Here is a 16,708-nt window from a genome sequence, read left to right on the forward strand (position 1 = left end):
TACCGAATGCCAGTTTATGCAAAACAATGATTAAATATAAATGTGATGAAATAGCAGATTTGAAAAGGGAAGAGCTAATTAAGTTTAGGAGAAAGACAGCCCCATTACGTTACTCAGGAGAAATGAAACTTTACACAGATTAAGAAAGTGTTTCAGCAAGCAGTTACTTTAACTGTGCAATTGTGTATAATTTTTGTTAATTTTTCCATCATCTGTACCTTTGTGAAGAATTATCATTGTAATGATTTACTGTGTGGGCATTTTTGCCTTGATATGGACATTCAGGGCCATATTAACTAAGCGTGTACACTCAGCAATGTATAAAACACCAAAAGGAAAGCCAAAACATGAGATTATTAATTTACAGTACAGTTTACCATTACTTTATTATTTCTCTTAATCTTTTTTTGACCTTTTTGTTATTTCACCACTCTGGGGCACTCTGTTCGCAACATTGACACAAGCAAAGCACTCGCCCACACAACGCCATCGGCCCAGTACAGTTGTGAACAGGATTCATCCTTGAAAAGCACACTTCTCCAGCATGCCAGTAACCATTGAAGGTGAGCATTTTCCCACTGAAGTCGGTTACGACGCCAAACTGCATAAAGGTCAAGACCCTTGCGAGGATGACGAGCATGCAGATGAGCTTCCCTGAGACGGTTTCTGACAGGTTGTGCAGAAATTCTTTAGTTGTGCAAACCCACAGTTTCATCAGCTGTTCAGGTGTCTGGTCTCAGACAATCCCACAGATAAAGAAGCCGGATGTGGAGGTCCTGGGCTGGCATGGATACATGTGATATGCGGTTTTGAGGCCGGTTGGACGTACTGCCAAATTCTCTAAAATTACATTGGATGCGGTTTATGGTAGAGAAATTATCATTCAATTACCGGGCAACAGCTCTGGTGGACAATACTGCAGACAGCATGCAAATTGCACCCTCACTCAACTTGAGTCATCTGTTGCATTTTGTTACGTGACAATTTTTTTATATTTTTGTATTCCCCAGCACAAGATGCCCCTGTGTAAAGAGCATGCTGTTTATCCAGTTTCTTCATATGCCACACCTCTCTCTCTCTCTCTCTCTCTCTCTCTCTCTCTCTCTCTCTCTCTCTCTCTCTCTCTCTCTCTCTCTCTCTCTCTCTCTCTCTCTCTCTCTCTCTCTCAATGACTCCCAATCAGACCTAATTAACATCTCAAATGTTTGACATTATGTTGCCACAGACTGTTAACTGCACTCGAACATCATGCTTGAGTTGTCGCAATACTTTAGTGCTCTCTATTTTTTTTTAGCACACAATCGACATATGGCCTTCTCACATGGAACAGTACAGATGGAAACTTCAGGAAAGATGATTATATCAACTATTATCTCAAGGTGTTTCACACTAAACTTCCATATGCAGCGTTAACCGTGAATGAAGTCTCCGCGGATGAGGGAACGTTGCCTTTAAATGACTCTAGAACGTGGATCTTACGCAATACTTCAGTGATACGGATTGAATCGAGCCCTAAATACTACATGGCCATTTTGTTGGAGAATACAGTGCTTTATGAAAGTATTCACACCCCTCAACTTTGACGTTGAAGTTAACCTGCCTAATTGACTACCGCCCTGTAGCTCACACATCGGTAGCCATGAAGTGCTTTGAAAGGCTTGTCATGGCTCACATCAACACCATCATCCCGGAAACCCTAGATCCAATCGAATTCGCAAATGGCCCCAACAGATCCACAGATGACGCATTCTAAATCTCTCCACACTGCCCTTTCCCACCTAGACAAAAGGAACACCTACTACTATGTGAGAATGCTGTTCATTGACTACAGCTCAGCGTCCAACACCATAGTGCCTACAAGGCTCATCACTAAGCTAAACTAAACACCTCCCTCTTCAACTGGATTCTGGACTTCCTGATGGGCCACCCCCAGGTGGTGAGGGTAGGCAACAACACATCTGCCATGCTGATCCTCATCACAGGGGCCCCTCAGGGGTCCGTCCTTAGTCCCTTCCTGTCCTAACCGTTTACCCACGACTGCGTGGCCAAGCACGACTCCAACACCATCATATTAACTTTGCTGATGACACAACACTGGTAGGCCTGATCACTGACAACGATGGGACAGACTATAGGGAGGAGGTCAGAGACCCTGGCAGTGTAGTGGCGCTACAGAGGGATGCGCGTATGGCCCAGTACATCACTGGGGCCAAGCTTCCTGCCATCCAGGACCTATATACTCGGCGGTGTCAGAGGAAGGCCCAAAAAATTGTCATAGTCTCCGGTCACCCAAGTCATAGACTGTTCTCTCTGCTACCAGGCGATACCGGAGCGCCAAATCTAGGTCCAAAAGGCGCCTTAACAGCTTCTACCCTCAAGCCATAAAACTGCTGAACAATTAATCATATGCCCACCTGGACTATTTACATTGACCCCCCTTTGTTTCTACACTGCTGCTACTCGCTGTGTATTATCTATGCATAGTCACTTTACCCCTACCTTCATGTACAAATTACCTCGACTAACCTGTACTCCCACACATTGACTTGGTACCACCAGTACATAGTATATAGCCCTGTTATTTTATTGTGTTACTTTTTATTTTATAATTAACATTAGTTTATTTAGTAAATATTTTCTTGACTCTTATTTCTTGAACTGCATTGTTGGTGAAGGGCTTGTAGTAAGCATTTCACCTGTTGTATTCAGTGCATGTGGAAAATAACATTTGATTTGATAATTGACCGAATGAAAAGAAGGAAGCCTGTACAGAATACAAATATTCCAAAGCATGCATCTTGTTTGCAACAAGGCACTTAAGTAACACTGCAATATTAATTAAGTTAAGTTTTTGTCCTGAATAGAAAGTATTATGTTTGGGGCAAATACAACACATTAGTACCACTCTTCATATTTTCAAACATAGTGGTGCTATGGGTATGCTGATAATCGCTGGGGAGTGGGGAGTTTTTCAGGATGAAGAAGAAACATAATAGACCTAAGCAGAGGCAAAATCCTAGAGGATAACCTGTTTCAGTCTGCTTTCCACCAGACAATGGGAGATTAATTCACCTTTCAGCGGGACAATAACCTAAAGCGCAAGGCCAAATCTACACTGGAGTTGCTTACCAAGAAGACAGTGAATGTTTCTGAGTGGCTGAGCTAAAGTTTTGACTTAAATCTGCTTAAACATCTACAGCAAGACCTGATAATGGTTAATGGTTGTCGAGCAATGATCAAAAATCAATTTGACAGTTTTGAAAAGAATAATGACAAGAATTTTGAAAAGAATAATGGGCAAATGTTGCACAATCCAGGAGTGGAAAACTCTTAGAGACTTATCCAGAAAGACTCACAGCTGTAATCGCTGCCAAAGGTGCTTCTACAAAGTATTGACTCAGGGGTGTAAATGCTTATGTAAATTAGATATTTCTGTACCTAAAATCAAAAGGCAAACATTTCTAAAAACATGTTTTCACTTTGTCATTATTGTGTGTGTAGATGGGTGAGAAAAAAAATATATTGAATCCATTTTGAATTCAGGCTGTAACAAGTCAAGGGGTATGAATACTTTCTGTATTTAATTTTCTCGAGATCTGCAATATATTTCTTATATATTCCTTGTGTCTCTTTACAGAGGAGATTCTCCAGTCACATATAGCACACTGGTGGTCACCGGATGGAGAGAGGTTGGCCTTCCTGGTCCTCAATGACACTCTGGTGCCCAATATGGCCCTTCCACGCTTTACTGGCGCTTCATACCCCAAAGGAAAGCAATACCCCTACCCTAAGGTAAGCCTGAGATGATGTAGAAGTACATTGTCTGCTGTCACCCACCTATCTAGCTTCGATTGGTGGAATGAAACAAATTAACAAGAAAACTCTGAGTACTCTGAGATTACAGTAAGATAAAAAAAATTAAAAAATTAAAAAAATTCACCTTGTTGAGAACAAGTTCTCAGTTACAACTGCGACCTGGCCAAGATAGAGCAAAGCAGTGTGACACAAACAACACAGAATTACACATGGGATAAACAAATGTCCAGCCAGTTACACAATAGAAAAGTCTATATACAGTGTGTGCAAATGTAGTAAGATTAGGGAAATAAGGCAATAAATAGGAATAGTGGCGAAATAATTGCAATTTAGCATTAACAATGGAGATGATGATGTGCAGAAGATGAATGTGCAAATAGAGATAATTGGGTGCAAAGGAGAAAAAAGAAAAACCATATGGGGATGAGGTAGTTGGGTGGGGTATTTACAGATGGTCTATGTTATATATCTCTAGTCATTCAATCAAAACCAAATTAACATTCCTCTTGAGCTTTTAGAAATCACAATTAGATACACTCCCAGTCCAAGGTTTTAGAACACCTACTCATTCAAGGGTTTTAATTGAATGATAGTGAAGTCATCAAAACTATGAAATAACACATGGAATCATGTAGTAACCAAAAATGTGTTAACCAAATAAAAATATATTTTATATTTGAGATACTTCAAATAGCCACCCTTTGCCTTGATGACAGCTTTGCACACTCTTGGAATTCTCTCAACCAGCTTCACCTGGAATGCTTTTTCAACAGTCTTGAAGGAGTTCCCACATATGTTGAGAACTTGTTAGCTGCTTTTCCTTCACTCTGTGGTCCGACTAATCCCAAACCATCTCAATTGGGTTGAGGTCAGGTGATTGTGGAGACCAGATCATCTGATGTAGCACTCAATCACTCTTCTTCTTGGTCAAATATCCCTTACACAGCCTGGAGGTGTGTTGGGTCATTGTCCTGTTGAAAAGCAGATGATAGTCCCACTAAGCACAAACCAGATGGAATGGCGTATCGCTGCAGGATGCTGTGGTAGCCAGGCTGGTTAAGTTTGCCTTAAATTCTAAATAAATCACAGACAGTGTCACCAGCAAAGCAGCCCCATACCATGACACCTCCTCCTCCATGTTTTGCGGTGGGAAATACCCTTGCGGAGATCACCAACACCAACACCACGTCTCACAAAGACACGACAGTTGGAACCAAAAATCTTTCATTTGTACTCCAGACCAAAGGACAGATTTTCACCTGTCTAATGTCCATTGCTCGTGTCTCTTTGCCCAAGCCAGTCTCTTTTTATTATTGGTGTCCTTTAGTAGTGGATGTTGATGTTGAGATGTGTCTGTTACTTCAACTCTGTGAATAATTTATTTGAGCTGCAATTTCTGAGGCTGGTCAGTCTAATGAACTTATCCTAATGAACTCTGGGTCTTCCATTCCTGTGGTAGTCCTCATGAGAGCCAGTTTCATCTTAGCGCTTGATGGTTTTTGGACTGCACTTGAAGAAACTTTCAAAGTTATTGAAATGTTCTGTAATTGACTGACCTTCATGTCTTAAATCAATGATAGACTGTCGTTTCTATTTGCTTATTTTACCAAATAGGTCTACCTTCTGTATTACACCCCCCCCCCCCTCACACACATACACACATGTTGCACAACACAACTGATTGGCTCCAACGCATTAAGAAGGAAATAAATTCCACAAATTAACTAAGAAGGCACACCTGTTAATTGAAATGCATTCCGGGTGACTACTTCATGAAGCTGGTTGAGAAAAAGCATATGTTTGAACTCCTTCAAGACTGTTGAAAATGCATTCCAGGTTAAGCTGGTTGAGAGAATTCCAAGAGTGTACAAAGCTGTCATCAAGGAAAAGGGTGGCTACTTGAAAGAATCTCAAATGTAAAATATATTTTGATTTCTTTAACACTTTTTTGGTTACTACATGATTCCTTATGTGTTATTTCATAGTGTTGATGTCCTCACTATTATTCTACAGTGTTGAAAAGAGTTCAAATGAATAAAAAACCCTTGAATGAGTAGGTGTTCTAAAACTTTTGATCGGTAGTATAAATGTACTTTGAGTTATTCACAGTTTAAAACAGCAAATCCATTACCGTATCACTATAATTCTAAACTTCGATTCCACCGAACTCTGGGAACTCATGGTCACCATCCTGATTGAATAAGACCCACAGCATGTCTAACTTCAAGGTACAGGAAGATCCATCCAAACAGTGTCCCTTTCCTGCAGCAATTAAGACTGAAACTCCCCACCAGATGTCTGTTGTTCCCCCAGTCCTGGGTGCGTCCCAATGTACACCCTTTTCCCTACATAATGCACTACTTTGACCAGGGGCCTATGGTACCAGTCATGTACTATGAAAGGAATAGGGTACCATTTGGGACAGAAACCCTGTGTCCTCAGTTTCTACATTGATAATTAGATAACTGAGGATACATAAATGATCCCTCTTCCTGCTTTTTGTCAGCCTCTTGTAACACAGTACTGTGGTCCAGTGTGAGGCCAATCCGGCCATGTGTTCTTGGCCCAAGGTTAAACTAGAAGCGTCAGAATCCATACCGAGGGTGAGAACCAGTAGAGCTTGGCATATGGCATTTAGGGTTGAGTGCCAACAGTGAATATGACACTGAATGTAGAAAAAGCATTGGTACTCTATTAGGGAGGATTAGCATTAGAAAAGGTCAATACAATACTGTGCTGTAGCAGTGTCTATAAGAGGACTTATTCACTCTCTATGGGGGCTTATACAGGCTTTGGTTCATATCTTCATGCATTGTTCAAGGCCAACCTTTGTGATTCTTATTCAGGTTTAAACATGGGCTGCGTGTAAATGAGGTGATAAACAGCATGACTAAAGTTATCTCATTTTCTTTCATAGCCATTAACATCTGTATCGCCGTTAGATAAAACGAGTTGATATTATGCGTTGTATTGTGTAAAGCCATAGCTATTATCCATTGTTAGGGCATGTGATCAATGATTCTAATGTGTTACTATTATCATCATCTATTGTTTCAGAATGTTTTGAAGTTGTTGTTTTTTATGTTGGTAGCACAGATACAGTATAATATTGCTCTACATAACTACAATGTAATTAGGCAATTGTTTGTTTAGTCGATATGGTGATTGCCTTCGTGTGGTGTTTTTAATCTGTGATTCATAATGTTTAATGGTGCTACAATATCTAAAGGACTGATTCTGTTTTCAGGCTGGCCAACCCAACCCCACAGTGAAGTTATACGTGGTGAATCTGTACGGGCCGACACACACACAGGAGCTCACACCACCAGACAGCCTCAAACTAAGGTGTGATTTACTGCCTGGAATAATGAAAACACATATTGGAAAGTTCGCTATTTGGAGGGACTAAGTCATGGTACATGTTGCAGATGATAACAACTTCTGTCCGTTCTCTCTCGTAGGGAGCACTATGTGGCAATGGTCCATGTTTCAGACAATAACAACTGTGGTTGTTCTCTCCAGTAAGGAGCACTATGTGGCAATGGTCCATGTTTCAGACAATAACCACTGTGGTTGTTCTCTCTCGTAGGGAGCACTATGTGGCAATGGTCCATGTTTCAGACAATAACAACTGTGGTTGTTCTCTCTAGTAAGGAGCACTATGTCGCAATGGTCCATGTTTCAGACAATAACAACTGTGGTTGTTCTCTCTAGTAAGGAGCACTATGTCTCTCTAGCACATGGTCCATGTTTCAGACTATAAACACTGTGGTTGTTCTCTAGTAAGTAGGGTCGCCATGGTCCAGCACTATGTGGTCATGGTCCATGTTTCAGATAATAACCACTGTGGTTGTTCTCTCTAGTAAGCACTAGTAAGGAACACTCCATGGTCCATGAGCACTATGTGGTCATGGTCCATGTTTCAGACAATAAACACTGTGGTTGTTCTCTCCATGTTTCAGTAGGGAGCACTATGTCATGGTCCATGTTTCAGACTATAAACACTGTGGTTGTTCTCTCTAGTAGGGAGCTATGTGGTCATGGTCCATGTTTCAGACTACACTGTGGTTGTTCTCTCTAGTAGGGAGGTGGTCATGGTCCATGTTTCAGACAATAACCACTGTGGTTGTCATGTCGTCATGGTCCATGTTTCAGACAGACATGGTCCATTTTTCAGACAATAAACACTGTGGTTGTTCTCTCTTGTAGGGAGCACTATGTCGCCATGGTCCATGTTTCAGACAATAACCACTGTGGTTGTTCTCTCTAGTAAGGAGCACTATGTGGTCATGGTCCATGTTTCAGACTATAACCACTGTGGTTGTTCTCTCTAGTAGGGAGCACTATGTCGCCATGGTCCATGTTTCAGACTATAAACACTGTGGTTGTTCTCTCTCGTAGGGAGCACTATGTGGTCATGGTCCATGTTTCAGACTATAAACACTGTGGTTGGTCTCTCTAGTAAGGAGCACTTTGTGGTCATGGTCCATGTTTCAGACTATAACCACTGTGGTTGTTCTCTCTTGTAGGGAGCACTATGTGGTCATGGTCCATGTTTCAGACAATAACCACTGTGGTTGTTCTCTCTAGTAGGGAGCACTATGTGGTCATGGTCCATGTTTCAGACAATAACCACTGTGGTTGTTCTCTCTTGTAGGGAGCACTATGTGGTCATGGTCCATGTTTCAGACTAGTATGGGAGACACACTGTGGTTGTTCTCTCTTGTGTATGTCGCCATGGTCCATGTTTCAGACAATAACCACTGTGGTTGTTCTCTCTTGTAGGGAGCACTATCATGGTCCATGTTTCAGACAATAACCACTGTGGTTGTTCTCTAGTAGGGAGCACTATGTGGTCATGGTCCATGTTTCAGACAATAACCACTGTTGTTCTCTAGTTGTTCATGGTCCATGTTTCAGACTATAAACACTGTGGTTGTTCTCTCTAGTAAGGAGCACTATGTCGCCATGGTCCATGTTTCAGACTATAAACACTGTGGTTGTTCTCTCTTGTAGGGAGCACTATGTGGCAATGGTCCGTGTTTCAGACTATAAACACTGTGGTTGTTCTCTGTTGTAGGGAGCACTATGTCGCCATGGTCCATGTTTCAGACAATAACCACTGTGGTTGTTCTCTCTTGTAGGGAGCACTATGTGGCCATGGTCCATGTTTCAGACAATAACCACTGTGGTTGTTCTCTCTTGTAGGGAGCACTATGTGGTCATGGTCCATGTTTCAGACAATAACCACTGTGGTTGTTCTCTCTTGTAGGGAGCACTATGTGGCCATGGTCCATGTTTCAGACTATAAACACTGTGGTTGTTCTCTCTTGTAGGGAGCACTATGTGGCCATGGTCCATGTTTCAGACTATAAACACTGTGGTTGTTCTCTCTTGTAGGGAGCACTATGTGGCCATGGTCAGTTGGATCAGTAAAACCAAGACGACGGTAAGGTGGATGAACCGTGCCCAGAATGTGTCCATCCTGACCGTATGTGAGACCACCACGGGGGCCTGTGTTAAGGTGAGAGGCATGCTGTGTAGGGGGTGGGGGGCTTGGTAATGTTGAGACTAGGTCACACTCACCCTGGGGGGTCATTCTGTTATTGTGTCAGCGGGAGGACAGAGCAGACAATGCATTGACTTTATTACTGCTATCCTACCAAAGGGAGAGATACCATTGACTCGAGTGTTGTATCAGCTGTTGTGCTTTTTTGTGTGCTTTTTACTATGCCTGCTAAACTTGTGGAGGGGTGCACTTTTTCTGTTTTGTTTATCTACCACTTTGAATACAAATATTATCTTGTGGCATTTATCAGATAAACACACACTATAAGTCATATGAATTATTCTATTACTTTCAACTGTGAAGCCTTTATTAAATGATCATCTCAGCAAACTGTTTTCATTAAGTAAAGACTTATTCTTCCCACTATTTTGTTTTGATGGCAATGATTGCACAGTGTTATTATAAGCTATGTCTGGAAAAGGGCAAAGCTGCGGTCCCCTGTGGGGAAAACATGGGAGTCTATTGGACACGGTCCAGTTCGACTGTCCCAGGGTCAGGCCCCACAGACGGCTGGACCACAAACAAACAGACGCTCCAGCCAAGAAGCGGCTCCGCCTGGGCGCAGACTCAATTTCTCTGCCAATGCTTTTGTCCTTGTCTCCAATGGGTTTTAATTTAAAGAGCACAGATTCCGGATTTCCCCAGTTGGCATTTTAACACTAAAAGCACCAACAGGGGGTCAAAAAAATGTCATCATTTCTAAACCTGTTTTTATACTCGGTCAAGCAACTTGTTACCAACAACAAAAAACTACATCTATCTAGATGCTTGTGTTAAAAAGGAGGAATGAAACATAATCAGTCTTTTTATACTAGCGATGTGTGGTAGTATGTAATGTTGGGGCATAGCAGCCACTATAATAAAAATTATATATATAATGGCTGCTATGCCCCAGATTTTCATATATATATATATATATATGTGTGTGTGTGTATGTAAATAAATATTTAGCTTTCAGTCAATTTCTCTGCACCAAGTTGAGAGTCTCATCGTTCTTGGAACTGAGTTGATCGCCCATAGCATTCCAAAATTAGAGCTAAAATTCTAATGCCACCATATGGTCTAAATCGTCCATATCGGGGGACTGTAACGTTCTGGGTGTAGTGGGTGAGAAGTCAGGTGCAGGAAGCAGAGAGTTCAGGGTAGTGCTAATTTAATGCACAAAACGGCGAACATAAGCCAACCCCACGAAAACACAGGGCGTAAAACAAAACAAACGCCCCAAACACGGGGACTTAAACTGTCCAGCAAAACCCACGAAATGGGAAACGCGTAACCCACAGACGTGCACACAAGTTACACAAAACAATCCCGCACAAAGAGCAGGCAGGCCGACTGGCTAATAAAGCCCAACTAATCAGCAAATACACAACAGGTGTAACCAATAAACAGACAAGGAGGGGGAGGAAAGAATCAGTGGCAGCTAGTAGGCCGGCGACGACGACCGCCGAGCGCCACCCGAACGGGAAGGGGAGCCACCTTCGGTCGGAGTCGTGACAGGGACACTTTAGGTACTACCAGTATCTCAGATTTGCCACTTTCTCAGCCTCTGAGTATTACAGGAAAAAAACACTGAATAAATAACAGACAACTGTTTTGAAATTGATCAAAATATCTTTTAAAAAATCGAAACATTTTTAAATGTATTCTTATTTTGCGTAATTAAAAAAAAATCACTTGTGTTACAAAAGGTTAATAAAATAAAAAGTCTTAGAGTTTGACAGAAAGTGTTTCATACATTTTTTTGAAAAGAAAAACAAAATACTTTTGGAACTTTTAGGGGTTGAAATATGTTGGCGCTTTTAGAGTTAAAGTATTGAGGAAGAAAGGGAATTGAGTGATTTTGAGGGACTTAGGGCTGTCTTTGTGGGATGCTTAATTCCAACCAGGCTCCACGGCTATTCAGGTTTGCTGAAGTAGGTTGGGATGTAATATGGGACATATTATATATCGGGACATAATATTAACTGTTAACATTCTGGCCTTCCTATTTCAGAGGCATGAGGAGGTCTCAGAGCTCTGGCTTTCAAAGCAGGTAAAAAATATTTACTTTTGTCAGTAATGGCCAAACTTCCATTCAATCTTATTTAATAGATCTTTGTTGTGCACTCATAGTAGTAAATGGCCAAGTTACCATTATACTTGTACCGATGTAGGATCTTAATTTGATTACTCTTTTGTTGCTGAGAATTGCAAACTTTTAGTGTATTTGAGTTTTAAAAAGGCTTCTAAAGTTTATAATTTCAATTGGAAATGTCATTTGATTTGCCCTAACAGAAAATGTATCAATCCCTACAAATATGACCATTAATTATAATCCACATAATAATTCATATTTCCAGGATTATTTTCCTGCTGTAGTAAACTGGTTTAAATTCATGTCTTTTACACGATCTCTGTGATCATGTAATGATGTCATAACTCTAAAATCAAATCAAATCAAAATGATTTATATAGCCCTTCGTACATCAGCTGATATCTCAAAGTGCTGTACAGAAACCCAGCCTAAAACCCCAAACAGCAAGCAATGCAGGTGTAAAAATGTTTGCTGTTTTTGTTTCGGCAGAACCAGGAACCAGTGTTCTCCAGGGATGGCAGCATATTCTTCCTGACAGTGCCCGTCAAGCAAGGCGGGCGTGGAGAGTTCCATCACATCGCCATGTTCACCACACAGGTACTAGGGTCACGTCACCATAGTTACATCACTGATGAGGGTCACTCATGTCACCATGGTTACCACTCAAAGGGTTCTGTTACCATAGTTTCCACCGGGGTGAGAGTAATATCTCCATGGTTACAGCACAAGTGAGGGTAGGGTTACTACTGTGTGCCCATAGTGGTGAGCATCATCTCTCAATGGCCACTGTACTTTTTTGCACATATGTTATGTGATAACTCAATGAAAGTGGCTTCAACCACATCAAATTGCAATCCTTGCTAGTGACCAGTACTTAGGACGTATGACGATGATCTTGATGAGGATGATGTGATGACTCTGAAAACAGGAAGGCTTTTTTTAAATAGATATTGTAGATCACTCTAATAATAGTATGTTTCCTGTTTCTCGTCTCCTTCCTTGCTCCAGTTCAGAGCAGATCAAAACGAGGTCCGCCATCTAACATCAGGAAACTGGGAAGTAACCAAGATCCTGGCCTATGATGAGAGCAACGACAACATGTGAGTGTCTCTTCTGAACTGTGCATAATAAATCAATAATGAGGATTCAGGTATTTAGTACGTACTTTGGATTTGAAATGATGCAATGACTATGATTAAAGTGCAGACTGTCAGCTTTAATTTGAGGCTATTTTCATCCATATCGGGTGAACTGTTTAGAAATGACAGAACTCTTGGTACACAGTCCCATTTAAGGGAACCAAAAGTATTTGGGCACATTTATTTATGTGTTTTAAAGTAGTCAAAAGTATGGTATTTTTGTGCCCATATTCCTAACACGCAATAATTACACGTTGTAAACTTTCATTCATAGTCTAGGTTGGAGCAACCTCATGATGGGTATATGGAAAATTTGAGTATCATGTAGTTGCCTAAACCTATCGATGTTACATTGAACTGGGTGAATGGACTATTAATGACAGTCATCCAACATGCTGTAATAGAAATAAGGCCATGCTCATGAAAAAAAATAGTCCTCCCTTATCATAAATGGCACTGACCTCCACTGTTTTGAATACTTGCACATTAATGTGGATGCTACCATGATTACGGATAATCCTTGAATGAAACGTGAATAATAATGAGTGAGAAAGGTACAGTGGCACAAAGATCATACCCCCAAGAAATGCTAACCTCTCACCATTAACAATAAAAAGGGAAGCGTAGCATTTTTGGGGGGTATGACATTTATGCCTCTAACTTTTTAAATCGTCACGATGATTTTGCAGGGAAAACTTTGCTTCTTGAAAGTCCCATATCTTGAAAACTTGACTGCTGACATGCAAAACATTTTGTAGAGCATCTACAGATGGACTATCCAAATAGAGTGTGACCAATGTGTCACTGTCAAAATATTTTTGGACCTCACTATATATGAGTTTTATATGGATAGGTGGTGACAGACAGTTTTGCATCTGCAGCCATGTTGAGTCCCATATATGTAATAATTCCTGCATTGACTATAACATGACATTAATCATAATTCAACACATTCCTCATCAGTTCTTGACACAAAGGTATCTCATACATATGCAACAGCTAGTCTGGTCGACAGATCACATTATGTGCATGTATGGAATGATGAATAAATGCTGTAGAGGAGTTGACGACAGCACCCACCCGAAAACATCATTGTTATCACAGTGAACTTGATTGTATGTTATGGGGGGCTTTGTGTCATTACTCTTGTAAGAGTTGTGGTGTCAGGTACATTCCGAATCAAAATCTCAGACCAAATGTAACTGCAAATCATAGACAGCACACCATAGTGCATTTGTGGGAAAAGGAGGTTTAAGAATTGACATTGCATTTTGCGTCATAAAACATAGAACCTTGAGTGTGAAACTGTATAGTACCTGTATTAGCATGTTATTGTAGCTTGATAGGCAAGTGTTTTCTCTTCTCAACTTGACACTAATAAACCTCATGCGTATTGCCTCAAGACTGAGTGTCATTTGCATATGAAGTACACAGACAAATGTTGCTTATTTGAAAGTATCAGGTTTATTTCTCATCTAAATATGACATGTTGCAGGCACAAAGCTGAGCTTGAGAGTGTATTTTATGGCATAACTTTGTTAGCGAAGGCCACCGGATTTCTTTGAGACTCAATTAACTTGTTTGTTTTTCCTCTATACAGATATTTTCTCAGCACTGAAGGCTCACCGCGAAGAAGACAGCTTTTCAGGTGACTCTTTTAGCAACCTGTCCTGAATCTTGCTTTTGACGGCTCCCCTTTGATTTTACAGTCCCTCTCATATTCTGTCATTTTTCTTTGAGCGAAGAACATGCCATAACGACAGTAAACATCTGAGGTTGTGTGCTTACAGAAATGTAGAGATCCTCTGATGTAAGATCGTGTACACTGGATGATACTTGTTTTATAAAGAGTATGGAGGTTGCACAGGCACATTAGGTTAATGATAATAAAGTATTTCAACAAGCCTTTCCAAATTCAGCTGCTCTTTTGATGTGGGAAAATCGTCTTAATTACATTTAAAATGCCTTCAGGTGAACCAATGACTTGAAGCTCCCAACCTCAACATTGCTTGTCTCCTCATTTATGTAGAGTGTAAATATAATGTGCCAACTGCAAACACCACAGGTGCTAGATACTCTATAGGCCTGTTCTTTAGGTTTTGCAGTGGATGTTAAAACGGTCGCCTAATCTTCCGTCTTCCCCTTCCTTTCAGTGTGAAGACTGTCGGGTTGTTCCCTCGACACTGTCTGACGTGTGAGCTAAATAAGGCGCACTGTCTGTTCTTTAATGCTGAGATAAGCCCCAATGATAAGCATATCATCCTCCACTGTAAAGGTAAGCTAGCCGAGCTAAATGATGAGTTAGCTAAATCCTAACTCAGTGCATTGGATTCCACTCTTTACCACCAAGATAGCACTAGCAGGCCAATGCAAAGTAACCATGTCATTACACTGTAAAAGTTATCCAGCTTACCTAAATGCTAACACAGACAGTCCATTGTAAAGTAGTGCTCCATAGCGCCAAGACAGCACTAACAGGCTAATGCAAATGTCATTTTGCACTTTAAATGTCAGTCAGCTAAGCTAAATTCTAACACAAGCAGTGCATCATTCTGAAGGCTAATATTGATCTACATCCTAGCACCCCTCATCTGTCTTTGTTGAAGTTAGATAAATATTGATAGAGCTTAGGAAACTAAAGCATCAACCTTCTTTGAGAGGTCATTTAAAGACATTAGGGACCAACATCAACCAACCATTCATTATTTGAAACGGTGAAGTTATGCCAGCTAGGCCATTTGTTAAACCCAACCAATGCATAATCCGCTTAGACTTAGATTCAGGATCAGAGATACAGTACATATAAGATAAATTATCAGATCCAGCAAAAGTACATAAATTCCTCTAACTGCTCACTGTTTCCCTGTAAGGTATATCACATGCTAGCAGAGAATAGCCAATCCAACAAACACCAATGTGATAGTAGGATAGTAATGCTAAAAGCGAACATAACCGGCTCCTAAACATACACTGAAGATATATGTTAGAGACACAAACAGAATGTGATTTTATACCAGGGATATACACTACTGTTCAAAAGTTTGGGGTCACCTGGAAATGTCCTTTTTTGTCCATTAAAATAACATCAAATTGATCCGAAATACAGTGTAGCCATTATTAATGTTGTAAATGACTATTGCAGCTGGAAACAGACGATTGTTTATGGAATATCTACATAGGCGTACAGAGGCCCATTATCAGCAACCATCACTCCTGTGTTCCAATGGCACGTTGTGTTAGCTAATCCAAGTTTATCATTTTAAAAGGCTAATATATCATTAGAAAACCCTTTTGCAATTATGTTAGCCCTCCTGAAAACTGTTGTTCTGATTAAAGAAACAATAAAACGGGCCTTCTTTAGATTAGTTGAGTATCTGGAGCATCAGCATTTGTGGATTCGTTTACAAGCTCCAAATGGCCAGAAACAATTAACTTTATTCTGAAACTCTACAGTCTGTTCTTGTTCTGAGAAATGAAGGCTATTCCATTGCGAGAAATGACAAAGAAACTGAAGATCTCGTACAACGCTGTGTACTACTCCCTTCACAGAACAGCGCAAACTGGCTAACCCTAACCCTAACCAGAATAGAAAGAGGAGCGGCAGGACCCGGTGACCAATTGAGCAAGAGATCAAATACATTAGAGTGTCTAGTTTGAGAAACAGACACCTCACATGTCCTCAACTGACAGCTTCATTAAATAGTACCTGCAAAACACCAGTCTCAATGTCAACAGTGAAGAGGTGACTCCGGGATGCTGGCCTTCTCGGCAGAGTTGCAAAGAAAAAGCCATATCTCAGACTAGCCAATAAAATATTAAGATGGGAAAAAGAATACAGACACTGGACAGAGTAAGATTGGAAAAAAGTGTTATGGACAGACAAATCTAAGTTTGAGGTGTTCAGATTACAAAGAAGAACTTTCGTGAGATGCAGAAAAATGAAAAGAGGCGTACAGAGTCCCATTATGACCCAAAGCACAGCTCCAAACTATGCAATAACTATTTAGGGAATAAGCAGTCAGCTGGTATTCTGTCTATAATGGAGTGGCCAGCACAGTCACCGAATCTCAACCCTATTGAGCTGTTGTGGGAGCAGCTTGACCGTAT

The 16,708-nt window shown here is 40.7% G+C and overlaps 1 protein-coding gene across 2 annotated transcripts in view; it reads left to right on the top strand.

Moving 5' to 3' along the window:
* The window catches only part of LOC118385916 (inactive dipeptidyl peptidase 10-like), a 263,791-nt gene that overhangs the window by 231,963 nt on the left and 15,120 nt on the right, over positions 1 to 16,708 (top strand). For both annotated transcript variants that reach the window (XM_035773157.2, XM_035773158.2), the window contains exons 9-16: positions 3,638 to 3,792; positions 7,064 to 7,161; positions 9,217 to 9,340; positions 11,382 to 11,420; positions 11,952 to 12,059; positions 12,471 to 12,562; positions 14,202 to 14,249; positions 14,755 to 14,876. In XM_035773157.2, the coding sequence (XP_035629050.1) occupies positions 3,638 to 3,792; positions 7,064 to 7,161; positions 9,217 to 9,340; positions 11,382 to 11,420; positions 11,952 to 12,059; positions 12,471 to 12,562; positions 14,202 to 14,249; positions 14,755 to 14,876 (786 nt within the window). The remainder of the gene's footprint in view (positions 1 to 3,637; positions 3,793 to 7,063; positions 7,162 to 9,216; positions 9,341 to 11,381; positions 11,421 to 11,951; positions 12,060 to 12,470; positions 12,563 to 14,201; positions 14,250 to 14,754; positions 14,877 to 16,708) is intronic.

This window comes from Oncorhynchus keta, chromosome 7 (genome assembly GCF_023373465.1).
Source record: "Oncorhynchus keta strain PuntledgeMale-10-30-2019 chromosome 7, Oket_V2, whole genome shotgun sequence".
Classification (NCBI taxonomy): domain Eukaryota; kingdom Metazoa; phylum Chordata; class Actinopteri; order Salmoniformes; family Salmonidae; genus Oncorhynchus; species Oncorhynchus keta.